Raw genomic sequence first — 18,300 nt, 5'->3', positions numbered from 1 at the left:
ACGATCTCTGAGGTCTACCACACATCCCGTAAATACGCCTTTTATGAAGCCGTTGCTTCGTCTCGCCTGATATTCAACAGCTTTGCATGCTTTCATTGTTAAAAGTCGCCCACACAAAGACATGTGAGTTTTCAGCTATAGAAGGAACACGTCAATAGAATACACGATTTTCAAGACTTCTTTCGAATTCTGACGCACTGAATGAAATTGTTGCCCCCTGCCTCATCATGAATGCATCGCTCTTTGGTTTACTGTGAGATTAAGGTTAATCTAGACCTAGAGCGATCCGTTAAAACCTTAATCCATCTTTAAATTCTTCCCCTCCCACAACGCCTACACTTGAGTGATTACAATACTTCCGACATGCATCACTGTTCTGAAGTACGAACAGTGTTGATGGGCCCTCTTAATTCCCATCACAAACATCGTCTTAAGCATGGATCTTGTTGTTATGATTGTGAATAGAACAGTGAACGAAACAGATAATGTGATTTTAGAAAAAAAATAGATAGCGAATTCTTCATTTCCACTACTGAAATGTTTGTTTGTTTGTTTATTTTTATTTATCCAGGGGTACATGTCGCCTGGCTGGCGTTTTTCAAAGATCCCTGGGGGGAAACCCCGTACATACATAACAACAAATGATAACAATATAAAATCAAATAAATAGTGACACAGCAAGAATCGGCAAAATAACGCAATTCAAAAATATATACCCCAAATAACCCTGAATAAGATCTGTATTGCATAATATCTCCTTTCCGGGGCCCAACACTAGCAACATGGAAAACATTGTACATTTTGTGTGGTAGATCGTCAATCTATACAATGCACACTTTCTCTTGAAAGTATGCCAGGGGAGAGTAGTGTCAAGGTTAGAGTGACACAAGCAGACACACGTCCTATGAAAGTAAGGACACTATTTTCCATAACAATAAGCGATAAAAGCAATAAGTTGATAAAGGACTCTTGTTTAGCAAACCTTTATTCCCAACATAAAATACATGATTGCTATATGAAATACCATTACGAGGATAAATGCCACTATTTTCTTTATTCTCCGTGCAGAAATCACATACACCACCTCAAAAAAGGTCATCGTTTAGAAAATACCATCATAAATATACAGATATAGATGACATACATTTGGTAAGGTTACCATCCGCCAACGCAGTAATTATCCCAACTATCAACCAATAGATATCAGTGGTCTAGTAAAGCTGCCCTACCAATATATAACAAAATCACAAACAAAACATGTTGATCGCCCATAGTACCCCGCTTTCCCCAGCATGCAATGGGTTCCATGAACAGTTCAGCACATATAGGTATCGAAGATGAGCATCACTTTATTATGGGTTGTTCACGATATAATTATAATATAAACGCACAAAGCTGTTTACATTTGCTATACATAATGTGATACCTTCTGTTCGATAGATAAATTCAACTACAGTCTGGAAGGTGATAACCCTTACTGTGTACACGTAGGCAAATATATAAAATAATGTTTATACCTTAGAACCAATAGTGTAAATGACACGCTAGACTCAACAAGTTGACTTATTCATATCTATAGCTATATAGTTTATATGTACTGAAAGTAGTTGTTATAGACCTTTTAAAAGTCGCTGTACTAATATTGTTGTGTCAATTTCCTATAAAAGGGTAAATAAGTGCATTAATCTCATAGTCTCGTACGGGTAATAGGTCATATAGTACAGTGGAAGCCGGTTAATTACACACCCAATTTGCCAGCGAATTCCGTGCAATTATCCGGCGTGTGCGATAATGCGAAGTTACCCAGTTGGACCGCACTGCTACGGGATTTGGGGATTTCGTGCAATTGACCGAAGTGTGCGTTTATCCGACGTGCAATTAACTGGCTTCCACTTTATCGCCAAAACGGAAGGACTAAAGTAAATGGATCGCTCAGTCTCACTTCCCTACGTTGCCCCTTACGGGGTTACTAGTATTTGGGGGTACCATTGATGATGATGACTTCAGTTTGGGCAACTTCGTCTTTCTGTGTTTCTTCCGGGGTATCACCTTGTAGCACGTCTTACATGCCGGGCGCATGTCGAGCTCGTAGAACTTCGACCTGCAAGATGAAGAAATAAAATAAACACATTATTTTCAGAGTTTGCAAGCATAACACAGTCGGTTATATTCACCATGCATTCTATTAATTAACTTTCTCCGCAAATAATTGGCAATACTACTGCTATAGGGCCTGTACTGCTTTGTGGCCCAAAGGCTTCACAAACAAAGATGGGCGCTGCATTACAGTAATTAAATACCATATGGTGCCCGTTATCAAACCAAGTGATCAGAGAAATAAAAGTATGAATGGGTGTAGCGTTAGTACAGTGTACAATTTCAACATGACCTGTAAAGTAAAGTAATACTTACTTCAGAGAGAATGGAGTCTCACAGAACGAACACTTGAAGTGGTCTTCACACCAGAACTTGTTGAAAACTCCGACGGCTAAAAACAATTGTGAAAATTATTATCAATCTGTCTAATGATATTCTGCAATTATTTTACATTTGATATATCTACTGTTGACTTCCTGTTATAGGCAGACAATACTGTTATACAAGCCCATATAGATTAGATATATTGCTATATTTACAAAGCCATGCCTGAAGGCTAACAGCACGTGCATTCTCAAAGACTAAGAGAAGTAAATAGTGTCTAATCAACTATATGATACAGGGTGTACTATTGACGGGTTTCACTTCTTCTTTGAAGGCAGTGGTTAATGATTGGATTTTGTGCTTTAAGTAGAAATATGGTCTTAAGTTGATTTAGGGCTCGATCACATACTCACCCCCTAAAGTTTACAGGGTTACCTAGACGTAATGTACACACACAATAGCAGCTGAAGTGAATGTAATTCAAAACATGTAAACACACTCACGTTCTCCCTCTACTGGCTCATTGCAGTGGTAACATATCTGGAAATTCTGAAAAATAGAAATATATTTAGCTTATTATATCGAAAGGTTTTTCGCGTGAACAAAACAGCAGGAAAGACACGCAAATCACTTGTTGGTTAAACGGTGACAGCTTTGACCGATTGCTGGCGTGCCCAAGATCACATAACTTTGGTGATTAGTCACTTGGCTTCTGACAAAGACTGAAGTAGGAGAGTAGGAAATCAGTTAAAGTAGACATAGAAGAAATCAATCAAACAGTACCTCGTCATAGTGGCGCTTGCAGTAGGCCCGTCCGTTGTACTCATAGTACACTCGGTTCAGCTCCTCGAAAGGAACCCCGCAGACAGAGCAAGTGAAGTGCTGGAGAGACATTAACATTTTCAATCAGTATACGGCGTGTGACATTGTCTATTTCATGTCTACTTGGCTGATAGTTTATGCTAATCTTGGCCGTTACATATGTCATTTACTATTACATATAAGCCAAATAGAATGGTCTACTGCTCGTCATTTTGGCATGAGATAACTTTGGCAAATGTCCTTATCTTTTGTGTCAATGTCCGAGACAGTGACGTAAGAGGTTAATGATTACGTAACGTTGCGTACCTCAGGATGCCACTTCCGGTTCAATCCAGTCACAGACGGACCTTTTATTTCCTCCCTAGGAATACAAACATATATTTGTAAATATCACGAGTCTCAAAATACAACACCTATGATAAGCACCTATCCGTGCAAGAGTATATTGCATTGGACCGTCGGGCAATACATAAAGGCCAAAATAATTCCCCGCCCCTTAGGCGACGCCAAAAATAAAGCATATGTTGTAAAAAAAGAGGGCTACTTACCCGCAGCCGTTACAGACGGGGTACTGGACCATGGGGTAACATTTGGGACAGTAACCCTTCCCGTTCACTTCTACTGCATCAGTTCCCAGCTGGGTTCTGGGTGATGTGTACATACAGTAGAAGCCAGTTAATTGCACATCGGATTACCGCACACTTCTGTTTATTGCACTGAATCCCAAAATCCCAAACTGGTGCAGTCCAGGTGTATAACTTCGCATTATTGCATCACCCGGATAATTGCAGAAAATACGGATGCGCAATTAAACGGCTTCTACTGTATTAGGTGGCAAATTGTATACATCCCATTTAACGAGTCATCGAGAATATGGACACATACCAGGACAAAGAAACAAAGGCACAGAGCAGAAAGAATGGTCCTGTTTACAAGACGGTAATTACGACGAAACATTACGAAAGCTACCAACTTGAAGGTTCCTGTTCAAACAAATCAAAAGTAGACAGAAAAAGGAAAGGGTATATTGCATACTAATTACCCATGTACTCTTGCAATATGGATTATAGATTTTATAGATTATCTGAACCATCATTGAAATTAATATTATGATGCATTAAAACGAAAGCAAATTAATATATGTTGGTTTACCCGCATATCTGGCAATCCGGATACTGGCTTGGGCTGACAGACCCATTTCCATTCACATTTCCATTTCCATTCACATTTCCATTTTCTCCTCTGAAAAATATCATTCATAGGTAGATCATGAAGACAAAGTTTATTGCAAATTCGTGTCTGTTGGCTAATTGCAAATGAACAACAACTAATTATAGTCTAGATGCATAAAGAGAGTGAAGATACATTTGCAACAATGATGATCCAGCGACTTTGCAAGTCTGTCACTATATGTTTCCTTTTAGTCTTCGATACTGATAATAGTCTGTTACTATAAGTTTCTATAAGTCTTTGATACTGAGTGTTTCTTTAATTTACATCGTAAAAGTCAACTTATATATAAACATCAATGCATGCGAAGTTCTAAGGTTACGAGGTAAAGTACTAGCTATCGACGTAGATTCTTTTATACAAATCATCTATCTTTTGACGACAAATAAGGAACTTACCCTGCCATCATGCTTTTCAGTAATCTGAAATGAAGGTACGAATCATATTATGATATAACATGAATGGCTTAAATTTTTGAGAGGGGCAAGATAATGAAAGCTGTACAAGAGTATTTAGAAGTTTGTTGCATTCAAGCAACCCACAACGAACGTAGTCATTAGCTCTGTTGCAACTGAGAAAAGTACATCTCGACGTCAAATTCTGATGATTAGCAACCATCAAGTTTGGGCAACGTGGCTGCTTCTCGTAACAAAATCAGACTGAGAGTATGACTCACGGGATGCAGTAGTCGTGAATGTCCACCCCGTTGTAGGTGATCACTTGGTCGTTGTCATCCATCGGTTGTTTGCACGCCTCACATCGGTTTATATCCAGTTGACTGTAAAAGTGCGTAATAGCCAAGGTTTCATACGATCGTTGTTCTAACCTTGTAAACGGAGAATCGTGACAATTACTCTCACCGTAGCGTGAAAGCCCATCTGTGCTGGTAGATTTGCACAGAATGGCGATAAACGGAGGACGCTACGTTGGTTATACACTATGTGATCTATCGTTCCTAACCAAAAGTTACAGGCATTTAATTTGATATGTCTTATACATTATGTATTGCTGCAATGGTAATTGGGGGTACAACTTCTAGAACTTCATTTGTCACCACCTTCACTTTATTTCAATCATCAGTTCTATAGTTTTTCACGTGTCATTCTGTTTATGATTTACGTGCCATACATGTGTTTGTATGTGTTTTATGTTCTTTGAAAATCAATAAAAATTATCTTGAAAAAACAAACAAACTTACAGGCATGTCTGGTGGAACTCGTAGCCATTATACATGACAGTCGTCTCGTCTTCCTTGATTGGAAGAGAACATCCGGAACAGACTTCAACTCCCTTCTCTACCGTTGTCTCCTTTACGTCCACCAAAACCCTGTGTACGAAGAAATACATGGGATAGTCGAGGAACTGTTCATCCAATGATGAGACTATGTAACAGACTGCTTTTTTTGCATCACAGTTAAGCCCATATACGAACATACGTAACATTGCCGATGGCCGTCAAATGCAAACTAAGGCCATTTTGATTTGATTATATGGATGACGTCCGCGCGCGCATCAATTTGCGGCCGTTTAAAAAAAGGCTTCAACCATACTTCAAATCGTACAAAGCAGCAAATATATGCCGCGGATTGCAAAAACAGATATTGGAGAACGTATACTAATGTCATAGAACACTACATGGTCAAAGAAGATTTGAAAGAACAAAAATGAAGTATTTATTGTTTGGTAAACTATATTCTGACTGTTCAGTCATATGTTCAATCTTCCTCACCACTTCGATTTCATAATAGAGGCAAACTTTTGTTATTCGCACGCTCGCATCAGTTTTTAGATTCCCAGAGGATGTTATTCATATAATCAAATCAACATGGCCTAAGAACCAGAAAATGACAACAACAACAACAACACAACACAGCAAAACCTACATGCATTTGTCGTGAAAGAGTAGTCCATTGTGGTAGATTCTCTTGTCGTCATTCTGGAAGGGTTCCTCGCAGGCATGGCAGTACTTCCTCCTGTTTGGTGACCAAATGTTAAATTTTGTGTCATATAATACCAAGTATACAATGTAAGCATAGATGTATTTCTCTACTATAAGTGCCTATCCAATGGCATCACAATGGTAATTCCTTGCATCAAGACCGACTTACTTCATAACGTATGTACAGACATATTGTTTCTAGAAGTAGTAAGTTATTATAATCTTATCATTTGACTGGAAATAGCACGATTTTGTAAAGGGGTTACCGAAAACAAATTGGTATTGCCACTTATGTCCCCATATTTTTGAAAAATGGCAGAAGAAGAAAACTTCAAGTAAGAAAGGAAACATGGCAAACTTGGAGTCAACAGTTGAAGTCTGAATCTCAGTAGAACCTTAGTACATGTTTTGAGGGAAGGTAGAACATAAAGCATTGTTAGATGTTTTGTATCAGATAAAACTTACGGGATGCATATCTCGTGATAGTAGTAACCGTTGTAGTTGATCTGCTTGTCGTTGATGTCGAACTCACACTGACACCCATAGCAGTACTCCTTCTCTGCGGCAGGTTTCTGTACAGGAACTACCTCTTCCCGGGGAGGGGAGCGTCGTTCCCAGCTGTCGTCATCGAGAGAAGAAGCTTCGGAGGAATAACTCTCGTACTGTGTTCTGTTTATGAGAAGGAATATCTTAGCGGTCATGGCCATTTATTTAGATATAGTCACAATGTAACACTTTGATGACAGGAGACAAAGACTTGTTATTTTACACTACTTGTATCAGTATCTAACCGAATCACTGCATTTAGCCCGTGTGGCTAAGAACATGGAAATAAAGATCTACTGTTATTTTTGTCTGATGTGACCGTTACGTTTTTTTCTCTGATTGTTCAGACTAAGCTACGAACGAATTCACTGCCCTGGCAAGTTAGTAACTAGTAGGTTTGTCATAAACTGAATAAATCTCAATCTAGAGTCAAAACAAGGTGAGGGAAATAAACAAAAACTAGTCCATACTATTATTACGTGAACGTGAAAACATTAGCTGCGGTCGGCTCACGGTGATTCAATTGCATAAATGTATAACCATCTTAACAGCATTGATACATACAAAGGCATGCTCGTGCATGCAATAACTACATGTATTTCTATTCCGTTGTCATGTAAACTGACCTCTATCCCTTTGCTGCCAGTCAATAATCAAGTACACACAAACAGACGTAACAGAACCACGTTGTATTTGCATTGAGTCTCTAGAACCAGACTGACTCCCTGTACACCAGAGGGCTCAGACCGCAGGCTTGGACTGTTCCATTAGCAGGGGACCTATACTGTCGTAAGTAATGTAACATATTGAACTCACGGTACAGTCCATGGCCAGCACGGTTGCGGTGACGTAGGAATGATGATGTAAGTAGGCGTCACTGGAGTAGGTTGAGGTGGTACTGTTATCACCTCTTCATCTCTGCAACATCATGTCACATATTGAATTGCGCAATAATCATAATTAAACAAAATACAGTCAATATTGTTATGATCTTAAATACAAGCTGTGTGGGCAAAACATTCACTTCTATTGGTTATACGGCTACAACATTACAAGTATGCCATCGGGTTAATGACCGGCTTTTCCACGTCGTTACCAGCAACATAAATCCTGCCCTTCACTCACTCAGCTGCTTATTCGGTGGTTATAAGTCACCTGTAATGCGTTACGTCATCGAGTATACATTGAGGAGGTTCTTAAACACATGATTGTTGGGAAATATTCGCGTACTCACGTATTGCTCTCGCATGGGGAAACGGGTCGGGGTTTGACCTCTTCTTTGCTAGGCTCCCGTTTGATGGTCTCCATGCTTCGGTACATCTTTCTGTCCTTCAGAGTCTCCAAGCTTCGGGATATGGTCTCTAGAGCTTTGGTCTGGGTGCTGAACGAGTCCTGCAGAGTCGGTAATGTGGAATATATTGTTACAGTTCATTTTCGTTTCTCGAGAGATATGTACGAAGAAGAATTCGAAGTAATTACACATGACAATATCCGTATTATCTAGGCTAGCAATGCAATTTTTCAAAGCAACACTTTATTTATAAGCTTTCACATTGAACATCAAAGACAGAAATGCTAGCTAAGATGTAAGATGCTAAAGGATGTTCAAGATACAATGTATACTGTATGCTGTCATGACCTTAGTTTTGATATGACTTTTTTAATAACACTAACACACACACACACACATGCACACACACACACACAGAGAGAGAGAGAGAGAGAGAGAAATAGATAGATAGATAGATAGATAGATAGATAGATACATGTAGGTAGATATATATATATATATATATATATATATATATATATATATATATATATATATAGATGGATAGATAGATAGATAGATACTTTTTTATTAGATAGATAGATAGATACATGTAGATAGATAAATATATACGAACCTGTTTGGGCCCAAACTGCACACCAATGGTGTAGGTCGTAGGTGAGAACTGCGACGATTGGCTACTCATCACCTTGCTCATGGTTTGTGAGGACACGCTTGTTGTGATCGCCTTTTGCTCCTGTACGGCACTCTCACTTTCACTTGTCTGCCAACCGTCAATGTCAGAGCCGGTAACGTCAGTCTGGACATTAACGGAGCCCATCTCGACTGCCACTTTCTCTTTTACTTCTTCTTGCAGTGTCTGACAGCCAACAGTGATGGTGACTGTAACAGGCTTTGTCGTTACTTCTTCCTTCTCTTCTTTGATGACGTCTGTTTGAATGGCTACACTTGCCGATTCTTTCTTGATCTCTTTTGGCTCTTCTTTGGTGACCGGTTTGGCCTCTTCTTTCTCAACTACAGTGTCTGTCTGGCATCCAACAGTTATGGTAACCATCACAGGCTCAGCCGGAGTTTCTTCTTTGACGACGTCTGTTTGAATGCCGATAGCTGCAGACACCTTTTCTTCAACAGCCTCTTCGTCGGTTTGGATGCAGCTGCTTCTGAACTCCACGTACGCAAGGCTTCTTACCTTGGTGCCTGTTTTCTTGCTCACTTTGATTGCTTTGTCTGTCTCCATGATCTTTACCTCTGTCTCACGTTCTGGTGCAGGCTGGACATCTGTAGCGTTCTCCTTGTCGACCTTTTCTTCTTGTTTCTCAGGAGTCCATTCTTCAGTCTGTACCAGGGTGTCTGCGTAATCACGTGGCCTGCCGCCTGGAGTACCAGTCTTCTTGCCAACCTTCTTAATGATGTCTGTTTGGATATCCTTAGCGACGTAATCCACCACCTTGACTTCCTCCTTTTCAACAACATCAGTCTGAGTGCCTTTTGGATCCACGTGAGGTCCTGATTTCTGAGTTCCACTGTCCTGAACAGCAACCATGTCCGTCTCCATGTTCTTTATGCTCTTCTCTTTAACTTCAGCCGTTTCGGTTTCAATATCCTTCTCTTCACCAACCACCTTTACTGTTTGACTTTCAGATGATGTAATTTCAACGATCTCTGTCTGTGTCTCTCCTGCGCTTACAGCAATGAGGTCTGTTCCGAATAGCTTGTTCTGCAAATCTTTCATGACAGCAATCGTCTTATCTGTGACGTCTTTATGAGTTTGTGAGCCTTGACTTGTTGTACCAAATCCCGTGGTGGCCAAGTCCTTGTCGCCTTTTATAGAAGCCTCTGTGATGGTTTTTGCGTCGGCTGTGGCCACTTGGTCGGTAAGAATCTGCTTCTGTACGACCTCCCTTTTCTCTGTGACCAGGGTCTTCTGTTCCTTACTTTCCGCTTCTGTTTGATACACGACTGTCGTTTGCTTCTCTTTCGCGTCGGTTTCGATGCACTTTTCATCTTCAGTATCTTTCTTTGCATCTGTCCCTTGGTCCACCTTTGTAACCTCGATTTTGACACTGATCTGTTTTGCATCCTTCTCCTCTTTGTCGGTTTCGGTGGTCTTTGGCATTTTCTCCTCCTTGTCAGTTGAAGACGTCTTCTCGTCCTTCTCTTCCTTGAGGGTCTCTAAGACCTTTTCGGACGACTCCTGAGTTGTCTGTGTGCCGTTATCCTCCTTTTCCTTTTCGACCATGATTTCCTTGAGTGAGCTTTCTATCTTGTCTGTTGCATTAGTTTTTGCCTCTTTCTCTGGCATGACTGTCTCTGCATCCTTCACAACCTTCTCCTCCTTCTCCGTAGCGGTTTCGACGTCTTCGGTCTTCCTCTTATCTGTTTCTTCCACCTTTGCAACTTTCTCCTCCACTTCAGTAGATGTGTCAACATTTTCGGTAGGCGTTTTATCCGTTTCCACACCCTTTTGTGCAACTTCCTTCTTAACCGTTGCCAGGTCTTTCTTCAGAACTTCATCCAGGTCTGTTTCCAGATACTTTTCATTCTTTACTTCCTTTTCTGTTTCTGCTGCCTTTTCGTCTTTGGCTTCCTTGTCAGTAGCGATCATCTTCTTTTCCTTTGGTAACTCCATTGTGGTACCTTTATCTGTTTTTAGGATCGGGTCTGTTCCTGTCTGTTTTCCTTCTTTTTCTTCCACCTCTGTTTCGGTTTGCTTCGGTATTGCAACATGGGCAACTGTCTCCGTAGCTTTAGAATCCGTCCCGGTCTTGTCTGTGGCGGTCAGTTTATCGGGTTTTTCTTCAACCTCAGGCTCAGTAGTCTTTGCTACCTTCACTTCCTTATCTGTTTCTGCTGACTTCTCATCCTTAGCTTCTTTCTCGGTAGCGATCATCTTCTTATCCTTTTGTAACTCCATTCCGGTTCCTTTATCTTCTTTTAGGATCGGTTCTGTGCCCGTCTGCTTTCCTTCTTTTTCTTCTGCCTCTGTTTCGGTTTGCTTGGGTAAACCAACAGGGGCAACTGTCTCTGTAGCTTTAGAATCCGTCCCGGTCTTGTCTGTGGCGGTCAGTTTGTCGGGTTTTTCTTCAACTTCAGGTTCGGTAGTCTTTGCTACCTTCACTTCCTTCTCTGTTTCTGCTGCCTTGTCATCCTTAGGTTCTTTCTCGGTAGCGATCTTCTTCTTTTCTTTTTGTGGATCCATTGCGGTTCCTTTATCTGCTTTGACGATCGGTTCTGTTCCCGTCTGCTTTCCTTCTTTTTCTTCTGCCTTTGTTTCGGTTTGCTTTGGTATGCCAACAGGGGCATCTGTCGCTGTCTCTTTGGAATCCGTCCCGGTCTTGTCTGTATTGGTCTGTTTGTCGGGTTTTTCTTCAACCTCAGGCTCGGTAGTCTTTGCTACTTTCGCTTCTGGTGTGGTGTCTGTCAGAGAAATGGTGATAGAAAAATGATGAAAATTCATGAAATCATGTCTTATGTTTGCCGCATAGGGATACATAAATAAAATGACAACCCCTATTCAATCGCTCCCAACACTATGCCACTGCGACATACAAGGAGAAACCGCGTCGTCTATGAGAAATACTTTGGACGTGTGGACATTCAAAGCACCTTTTCGGGCCAATGACATTCGCTAGAACGCTTAGGGTATACTAAATTGTTTCTTGATTTGTACTTAATTACACATTTTGAGAACCCCAAATCAGCATACTATCCAATGTACCATAGAAATATGACTAATAACTTACTGAGATTCTTGGCATCCTTCTGGTCACTGGTAGTGGCTATGTCCTTTGAATCCGGCTGTGCCTTCTCTGTACCTAAATCTTTGTTATCGGTGATGGCAGGCTCCGTTGCCGTGGCCTTGGCATCTTTCTCCTCCGATTTGGGTGATGTTTCGATTTCGGCGTTAGTTTTTTCCGGTGGCACTGTAGACGATGTTTTGTTGTCTTTAGGATCGCTTTTTGTTTCGGTACTCTTCTCATTTGTTTCCGGAGGCTCTGTCTGCGGTGTCTTTTCTGCCTTCGTTTCGGGATCTGTAGAGAGGACTTTCTTTTCGGTGTCATTCGGGTCCGTCGCCGTTTCTTTTGGCTCTGTCACTTTGTCTTTAGAGTCGGTTTCGAGATTCTTCCCCTCGGTTTCTTCCGGAACAGTTGAAAGAGTCTTTCGATCGCTCGAAGGTTTCACTGTTTCCGTTTTCTTCTGTGCCTTCTCCTTCGTAGGAGTGCCCACCTCTTTCTTCAGTTTATCATCTGGTTTCGCGGGACCAGCTTCGTCTTTAGCCTTTTCAGGTGCAGACCCTGCCTTTGGCTTTGCAAGTGCAGGCTCTGTCGTGGACTTTGTAGTTGCAGGCTCTGTCTTGGGCTTTGTAGTCACAGGCTCTGCCGCAGGCTTTGTAATTGTAGGCTCTGGCGCAGGGCTGTCTTCTGGTGCAGTCGGTGCAGTTGGTGCAGGCTTGTCTGCGGGTGTAGTTGGTGCAGGCTTGTCTGCGGGTGCAGTCGGGGTAGGCTTGTCCGCTGGTGCAGTTGGCGCAGGCTTGTCTGTTGGTGCAGTTGGCGCAGGCTTGTCTGTTGGTGCAGTTGGCGCAGGCTTGTCTGTTGGTGCAGTTGGCGCAGGCTTGTCTGTTGGTGCAGTTGGCGAAGGCTTGTCCGCTGGTGCAGTTGGCGCAGGCTCGTCTGTTGGTGCAGTTGGCGCAGTCTTGTCTGTTGGTGCATTTGGCGCAGTCTTGTCTGTTGGTGCAGTTGGCGCAGGCTTGTCTAATGGTGCAGTTGGCGCAGGCTTGTCTACGGGTGCAGTCGGGGTAGGCTCGTTCGCTGGTGCAGCTGGTGCAGGCTTGTCCGCTGGTGCAGTTGGCGCAGGCTTGTCTGTTGGTGCAGTTGGCGCAGGCTCGTCTGTTGGTGCAGTTGGCGCAGGCTTGTCTGCGGGTGCAGTTGATGCAGGCTTGTCTACAGGTGCAGTTGGCGCAGGCTTGTCCGCTGGTGCAGTTGGCGCAGGCTTGTCTGTTGGTGCAGTTGGCGCAGGCTTGTCCGCTGGTGCAGTTGGAGCAGGCTTGTCTGTTGGTGCAGTTGGCGCAGGCTTATCTACGGGTGCAGCTAGTACAGGAGTACTTGCGGGTGCAGTTGGTGCAGGCTTGTCCGCTGGTGCAGTTGGCCCAGGCTTGTCTGTTGGTGCAGTTGGCGCAGGCTTGTCCGCTGGTGCAGTCGGCGCAGGCTTGTCTGTTGGTGCAGTTGGCGCAGGCTTGTCCGCTGGTGCAGTTGGCGCAGGCTCGTCTGTTGGTGCAGTTGGCGCAGGCTTGTCTGTTGGTGCAGTTGGCGCAGGCTTGTCCGCTGGTGCAGTTGGCGCAGGCTTGTCCGCTGGTGCAGTTGGCGCAGGCTTGTCTGTTGGTGCAGTTGGCGCAGGCTTGTCTGTTGGTGCAGTTGGCGCAGGCTTGTCTGCGGGTGTAGTTGGTGCAGGCTTGTCTGCGGGTGTAGTTGGTGCAGGCTTGTCTGCGGGTGCAATTGGCGCAGGCTTGTTTGCGGGTGCAGTTGGCGCAGGCTTGTCTGTTGGTGTAGTTGTCGCAGGCTTGTCCGCTGGTGCAGTTGACACAGGCTCGTCTGTTGGTGCAGTTGGCGCAGGTTTGTCTGTTGGTGCAGTTGGCGCAGGCTTGTCTACGGGTGCAGTTGGCGCGGGCTTGTCCGCTGGTGCAGTTGGCACGGGCTTATCTGTTGGTGCAGTTGGCGCAGGCTTGTCCGCTGGTGCAGTTGGCGCAGGCTTGTCTGTTGGTGCAGTTGGCGCAGGCTTGTCTGTTGGTGTAGTTGGCGCAGGCTTGTCCGCTGGTGCAGTCGGCGCAGGCTTGTCTGTTGGTGCCGTTGGTGCAGGCTTGTCTGTTGGTGCAGTTGGTGCAGGCTTGTCTGTTGGTGCAGTTGGCTCAGGCTTGTCTGTTGGTGCAGTTCGCGCAGGCTTGTCTGTTGGTGCAGTTGCTGCAGGCTTGTCTACGGGTGCAGTCGGGGCAGGCTTGCCTGTTGGTGCAGTTGGTGTAGGCTTGTCTGCGGGTGCAGTTGACGCAGGCTTGTTTGTTGGTTCAGTTGGTATAGGCTTGTCTGCGGGTGCAGTTGGTTCAATTGGTGCAGTTGGTGCAGGCTTGTCTGCAGGTGTAGTTGGTGCAGGCTTGTCTGCGGGTGTAGTTGGAGTAGGATTACTTGTGGGTGCAGTTGGTGCAGGATTACTTGCGGGTGTAGTCGGAGTAGGATTACTTGCGGGTGTAGTTGGTGCAGAATTACTTGCGGGTGTAGTTGGTGCAGGATTACTTGCGGGTGTAGTTGGTGCGGGATTACTTGCGGGTGTAGTCGGAGTAGGATTACTTGCGGGTGTAGTCGGAGTAGGATTACTTGCGGGTGTAGTCGGAGTAGGATTACTTGCGGGTGTAGTCGGAGTAGGATTACTTGCGGGTGTAGTTGTCGCAGGGTTCTCTACGGGTGTAGTTGGCGCAGGGTTCTCTACGGGTGCAGTTGCGGGTGTTGTAGGATCCTCCTTAGGTTTGGTTGTTTTGGGATCCTCTTTAGGTTTTGAGGTTGCAAGGTCCCCGTTAGGCTTAGTATTTGCAGGCTCATCCGTAGGTTTTGTTGATGCAGGTTGGTCCTTAGGATTCATGGCAGCAGGTGCATCGTTTGGCTTTGCAGTTGCAGGTTCATTCTTTGGCTTAACAGGACCATTGTTCTCGTTAGGCTTATTGGTTGTAGGTCCTTCATTAGGTTTTGTTGGTGCAGGTTCTACCTTGGAAGGGTCGTTCGCTTGTCCGGCGTCTTTTGGTTGATCCATTTTGTCGCCTTCGTTTGCTTGTCGTTCAGCTGTGCATTCGTGCCACACAGTAGTTCACAAAACACTGGAGGGCTGAAATATGAACAGAAGTTAAAGGAAAGTTTAATCAAAAGCGTCGTGTACATATGGCTAATATTTTTCTCGTTTTGGAAGAGTCAACAAAAAATACTTGTCATGTAGGTTTGGGCCAGTAAGAACCAATGTAGTTTTGGAAAAAAAACATAGACCATGGTATGACGCAAATCTATGGTGCATGTCGGCATCAACTGACCTAATAAGGGTAATTTCGCCATGGGGATAAACTGCATAAGGCGTTCCTATAGGGGTGAGGGCGCAGAAGCGTGTCGTTTATCATCATCATGTGTTCAGCCATAGGCCTGACATACACTGTACAATGTATTCCATAAGGTATTTTTCGTTAGTTCAAATCATCGCAGTCACCCTATCAGGAATTGCAATGCCGTAAATGACAGACTCGGGTAGTAGAACATCATAATAAAATGACTCAGGAACTTGTAAATGACATTTTACTGTCATGAGGGGGAGGGATACACGTCGTGGTGTGTTTTGGCAAGGAGGTTTCACGTTATACAACCACAAAGATGCCTATGTATTTGATAGTAATTTAGGCTTAATTCAATACATTTAATATCCTACACCTTGTATTCTCTTTTGTTACTGGAAATCTACAAAACAAAACGATCTGCCTCGTCTACAATACACAAATGATAGTTTCTTAGATGCGATTGTTTATACATACAGAATACTTATCTTCTATATTGAGTCGTCGAAATGGCAGGACAGAAAGAAAATGCGAAAGTTACTAAATATAAATCAACAAGAGGCGCGCTAAGTTCAGAGTTGCTCTTAATTTTACTTGTCCAATGGCTTTCATACAAGGTAAGATCTTCTTAATCATCAACATCTCAAAGAAAATCAGAAATTTAATACATATGGAGATGTTGTTTTTAAATGCGACCTATATACGCGACACATGTTTCCTTATAGAACTTTTTATGGTATTGCCTCATTAGCAGCTTGATTAAGCTAAGCATTAAGATGACTTGCGATCCATTCATGTATGTATGCTGTAGGAAAACCATTGAGATATTTGACAGACAATGATGTTAAGAAGTTTGTACTTACGTCTTCCTCCAAACAGTGTCGGCGTGAAACTGATAGTGCTGCGCAGCGCGTCCGGGGTGAAAATTATGGGGTGGCAAAATTGAGGAAAGACCGGTTGGAGCTATTAAAAGCCACTTATAACCGCGCATTTTCAATCATCCAAGCCATCAGTCCCCGAGGGTTGGTAAGATGGTAATTTCATCTTGAGCTCCTAACAAGACTGTGTCAACATGATACAGCTTATCTATTTTCCCTATCGCGATCTGATTGTAAATAAAAACATTTCTAGATCTCACAAAGCTTGGCATGCAGTTGTTGTTGTTGTTTTCAACATTACTGTATCATATGGTCCACGCTTGACAGCTTGAATAGTAACTCATTAAACCTCCAGGCAGCTTCTGGCATTACAATGGTGGACATATCATCCACTTCTTAGAAGACCTGGTGGTATAGGATATCGTACAAGATACTTTTAGTAGATACCACAAGTTACTGATCTTCGTTTTTTGATGTTGAAGAAAGTGTTGCGTTAGGTTAGTCTGTTCTGGGCTAGGTTTGTGAGTGTTAAAGCATTTGTTTGGTGAAATGCCCATGGGACAACGCATTACAAGTGATTAAGAACCACTCTATTCCCGTGTTTTTGTAAATTAAGAAGCCATTGAGGGATTCTGACGCTCTTTTGTATGCGGATGGGTTAATCTGGAAGCCAAAGGCAGGATCTTCTAGTAGCTTTCTTTAAGTTAGTACTCCTGCAGAACTTTCTGTTTTAGTACCATCTGTTTTACACGTTTATACAACTTTTGACGTCGGGATGCTTCCACTTAACTGATGCTTTGCCCCCCCCCCCCCCCCCCGGGGTTTCAGTTTTAAATACTGTGGGGAAGAACGACACCAATAGCAGCGAATTAAAACAACAAAGACATCAGAGTACTGAAACAGGTATGAATGATCATGATGTTTGAACCCCCCCGATCGCATATACCGCACGATATGGGTGGGTACCGGTACAGAAAGTCCAGGTCCATGAGATCAGGTCCAGGTCTGGACCTGAACCTGGACCTGATTGTCTCTGAAAACTTGTGATTGGGCGATACACAAAACAATTGCCCATTTTGCTTCTAAGGATTCTGTTTATTGACTTCCACTGAAGGTTTAAATCTTATCTTCATGTAAACAACACTAACACTAACGACGAAGTTTGACTGTAGAAACTTGATAAAAATGATTATCCTTTCCTTCACTCGCTCTTGTCATTTTCTTTGACCGGTAAGCCACAAAACGCGTGAATGCCTGCCGATATATTCTGTTCATTTTCTAATCGGTCCAAGATACGGTTCACTGATTTGTTTCATGTACGTTTCTAATAAATAAAGGCAAAATATGATAAACAACTGTCTTTGAGTAAAATAACATTAGCTTTAATGTGAACTGTATTATCTAAAGGAAATGGGCAGCAAGTGGACACATATCGATATTGATATTTGAAAGTTGAACATAAGAAATGATTTAAAGAAATACACGATAATTTTTGTTAAGGCGGATGTCCTTGACTTCTTGGGCGTGTAAACATTCCATGTGACGTCACAAGGTGACAGCGACGACGTCACTAAACGTCACGCCCGCATCCCGGGATTCCTCACTCGATCTTCTGACCCTCCTGTCAATTAAACATACGTCATCAGGCCTGACATATTCTAAACCTAATGGAAAAGTTCTGCACAACTCAAGATCACGTGGTAGAATTAGACTTAAATTTTGAAGACTGCAAACTGTGTTACTCAATTGTTCACCAGATATGCAAGGAACTCTGTGTAGTTCAATTGTTCAACAAATATGCCAGGCACTTTACGGGCACAGTGACTCACAGGCCGCTTCACTCAGATCAACCCTGCGGCCACAAAAACCTGCAGGTTCAGTTCTGATGCAGCTGAGCGTGTTGACGAAAGAATGACCTAGAAAGATACAAGGTCACCAAGTCCTGGTCAGCTCCAAAGTTGAGCTTTTGAAATACTGTCAGACTTACGTACCAATAAGTCTAGAAAATAGGTTAAAAGTTCTAAAACTAGTGCTGTGCGATACTTGCAGATTAGTCCCAAGAGGCCGCCATTTTGTTCGGTCGGATGGGCGTAATCGA

General features: G+C 43.0%; 1 protein-coding gene across 1 annotated transcript; it reads right to left on the bottom strand.

Moving 5' to 3' along the window:
• Positions 1-967: 967 nt before the first annotated feature.
• LOC118428061 (nascent polypeptide-associated complex subunit alpha, muscle-specific form-like) lies at positions 968-16,283 on the bottom strand. The gene is made up of 17 exons (XM_035838025.1): positions 16,188-16,283; positions 11,993-15,113; positions 8,866-11,666; positions 8,193-8,350; positions 7,775-7,876; positions 6,878-7,081; positions 6,357-6,446; positions 5,672-5,800; positions 5,150-5,251; positions 4,872-4,895; positions 4,396-4,485; positions 3,792-3,887; positions 3,550-3,604; positions 3,205-3,303; positions 2,925-2,970; positions 2,413-2,488; positions 968-2,101 (listed from the first exon to the last, which is right to left on the bottom strand). Exons 2-17 carry the CDS (start codon positions 15,039-15,041, stop codon positions 1,939-1,941), a joined length of 7,284 nt encoding a protein of 2,427 aa, XP_035693918.1. The 5' UTR covers positions 15,042-15,113; positions 16,188-16,283; the 3' UTR covers positions 968-1,938.
• Positions 16,284-18,300: the final 2,017 nt, after the last annotated feature.

This window comes from Branchiostoma floridae, chromosome 12, assembly GCF_000003815.2.
Source record: "Branchiostoma floridae strain S238N-H82 chromosome 12, Bfl_VNyyK, whole genome shotgun sequence".
NCBI classification, from domain to species: domain Eukaryota; kingdom Metazoa; phylum Chordata; class Leptocardii; order Amphioxiformes; family Branchiostomatidae; genus Branchiostoma; species Branchiostoma floridae.
This window is presented reverse-complemented; position numbering and strand designations above follow the sequence as displayed.

Excerpts from the sequence above, each read along its gene's own strand:
- LOC118428061 (XM_035838025.1), bottom strand. The coding sequence starts at position 15,041 with ATGGATCAACCAAAAGACGCCGGACAAGCGAACGACCCTTCCAAGGTA. Across the intron at positions 4,896-5,149 it reads ATTCACGACTACTGCATCCC|ATTACTGAAAAGCATGATGG; the intron begins GTGAGTCATACT and ends CCTTCATTTCAG. Across the intron at positions 2,102-2,412 it reads GAGACTCCATTCTCTCTGAA|GTCGAAGTTCTACGAGCTCG; the intron begins GTAAGTATTACT and ends TTCATCTTGCAG.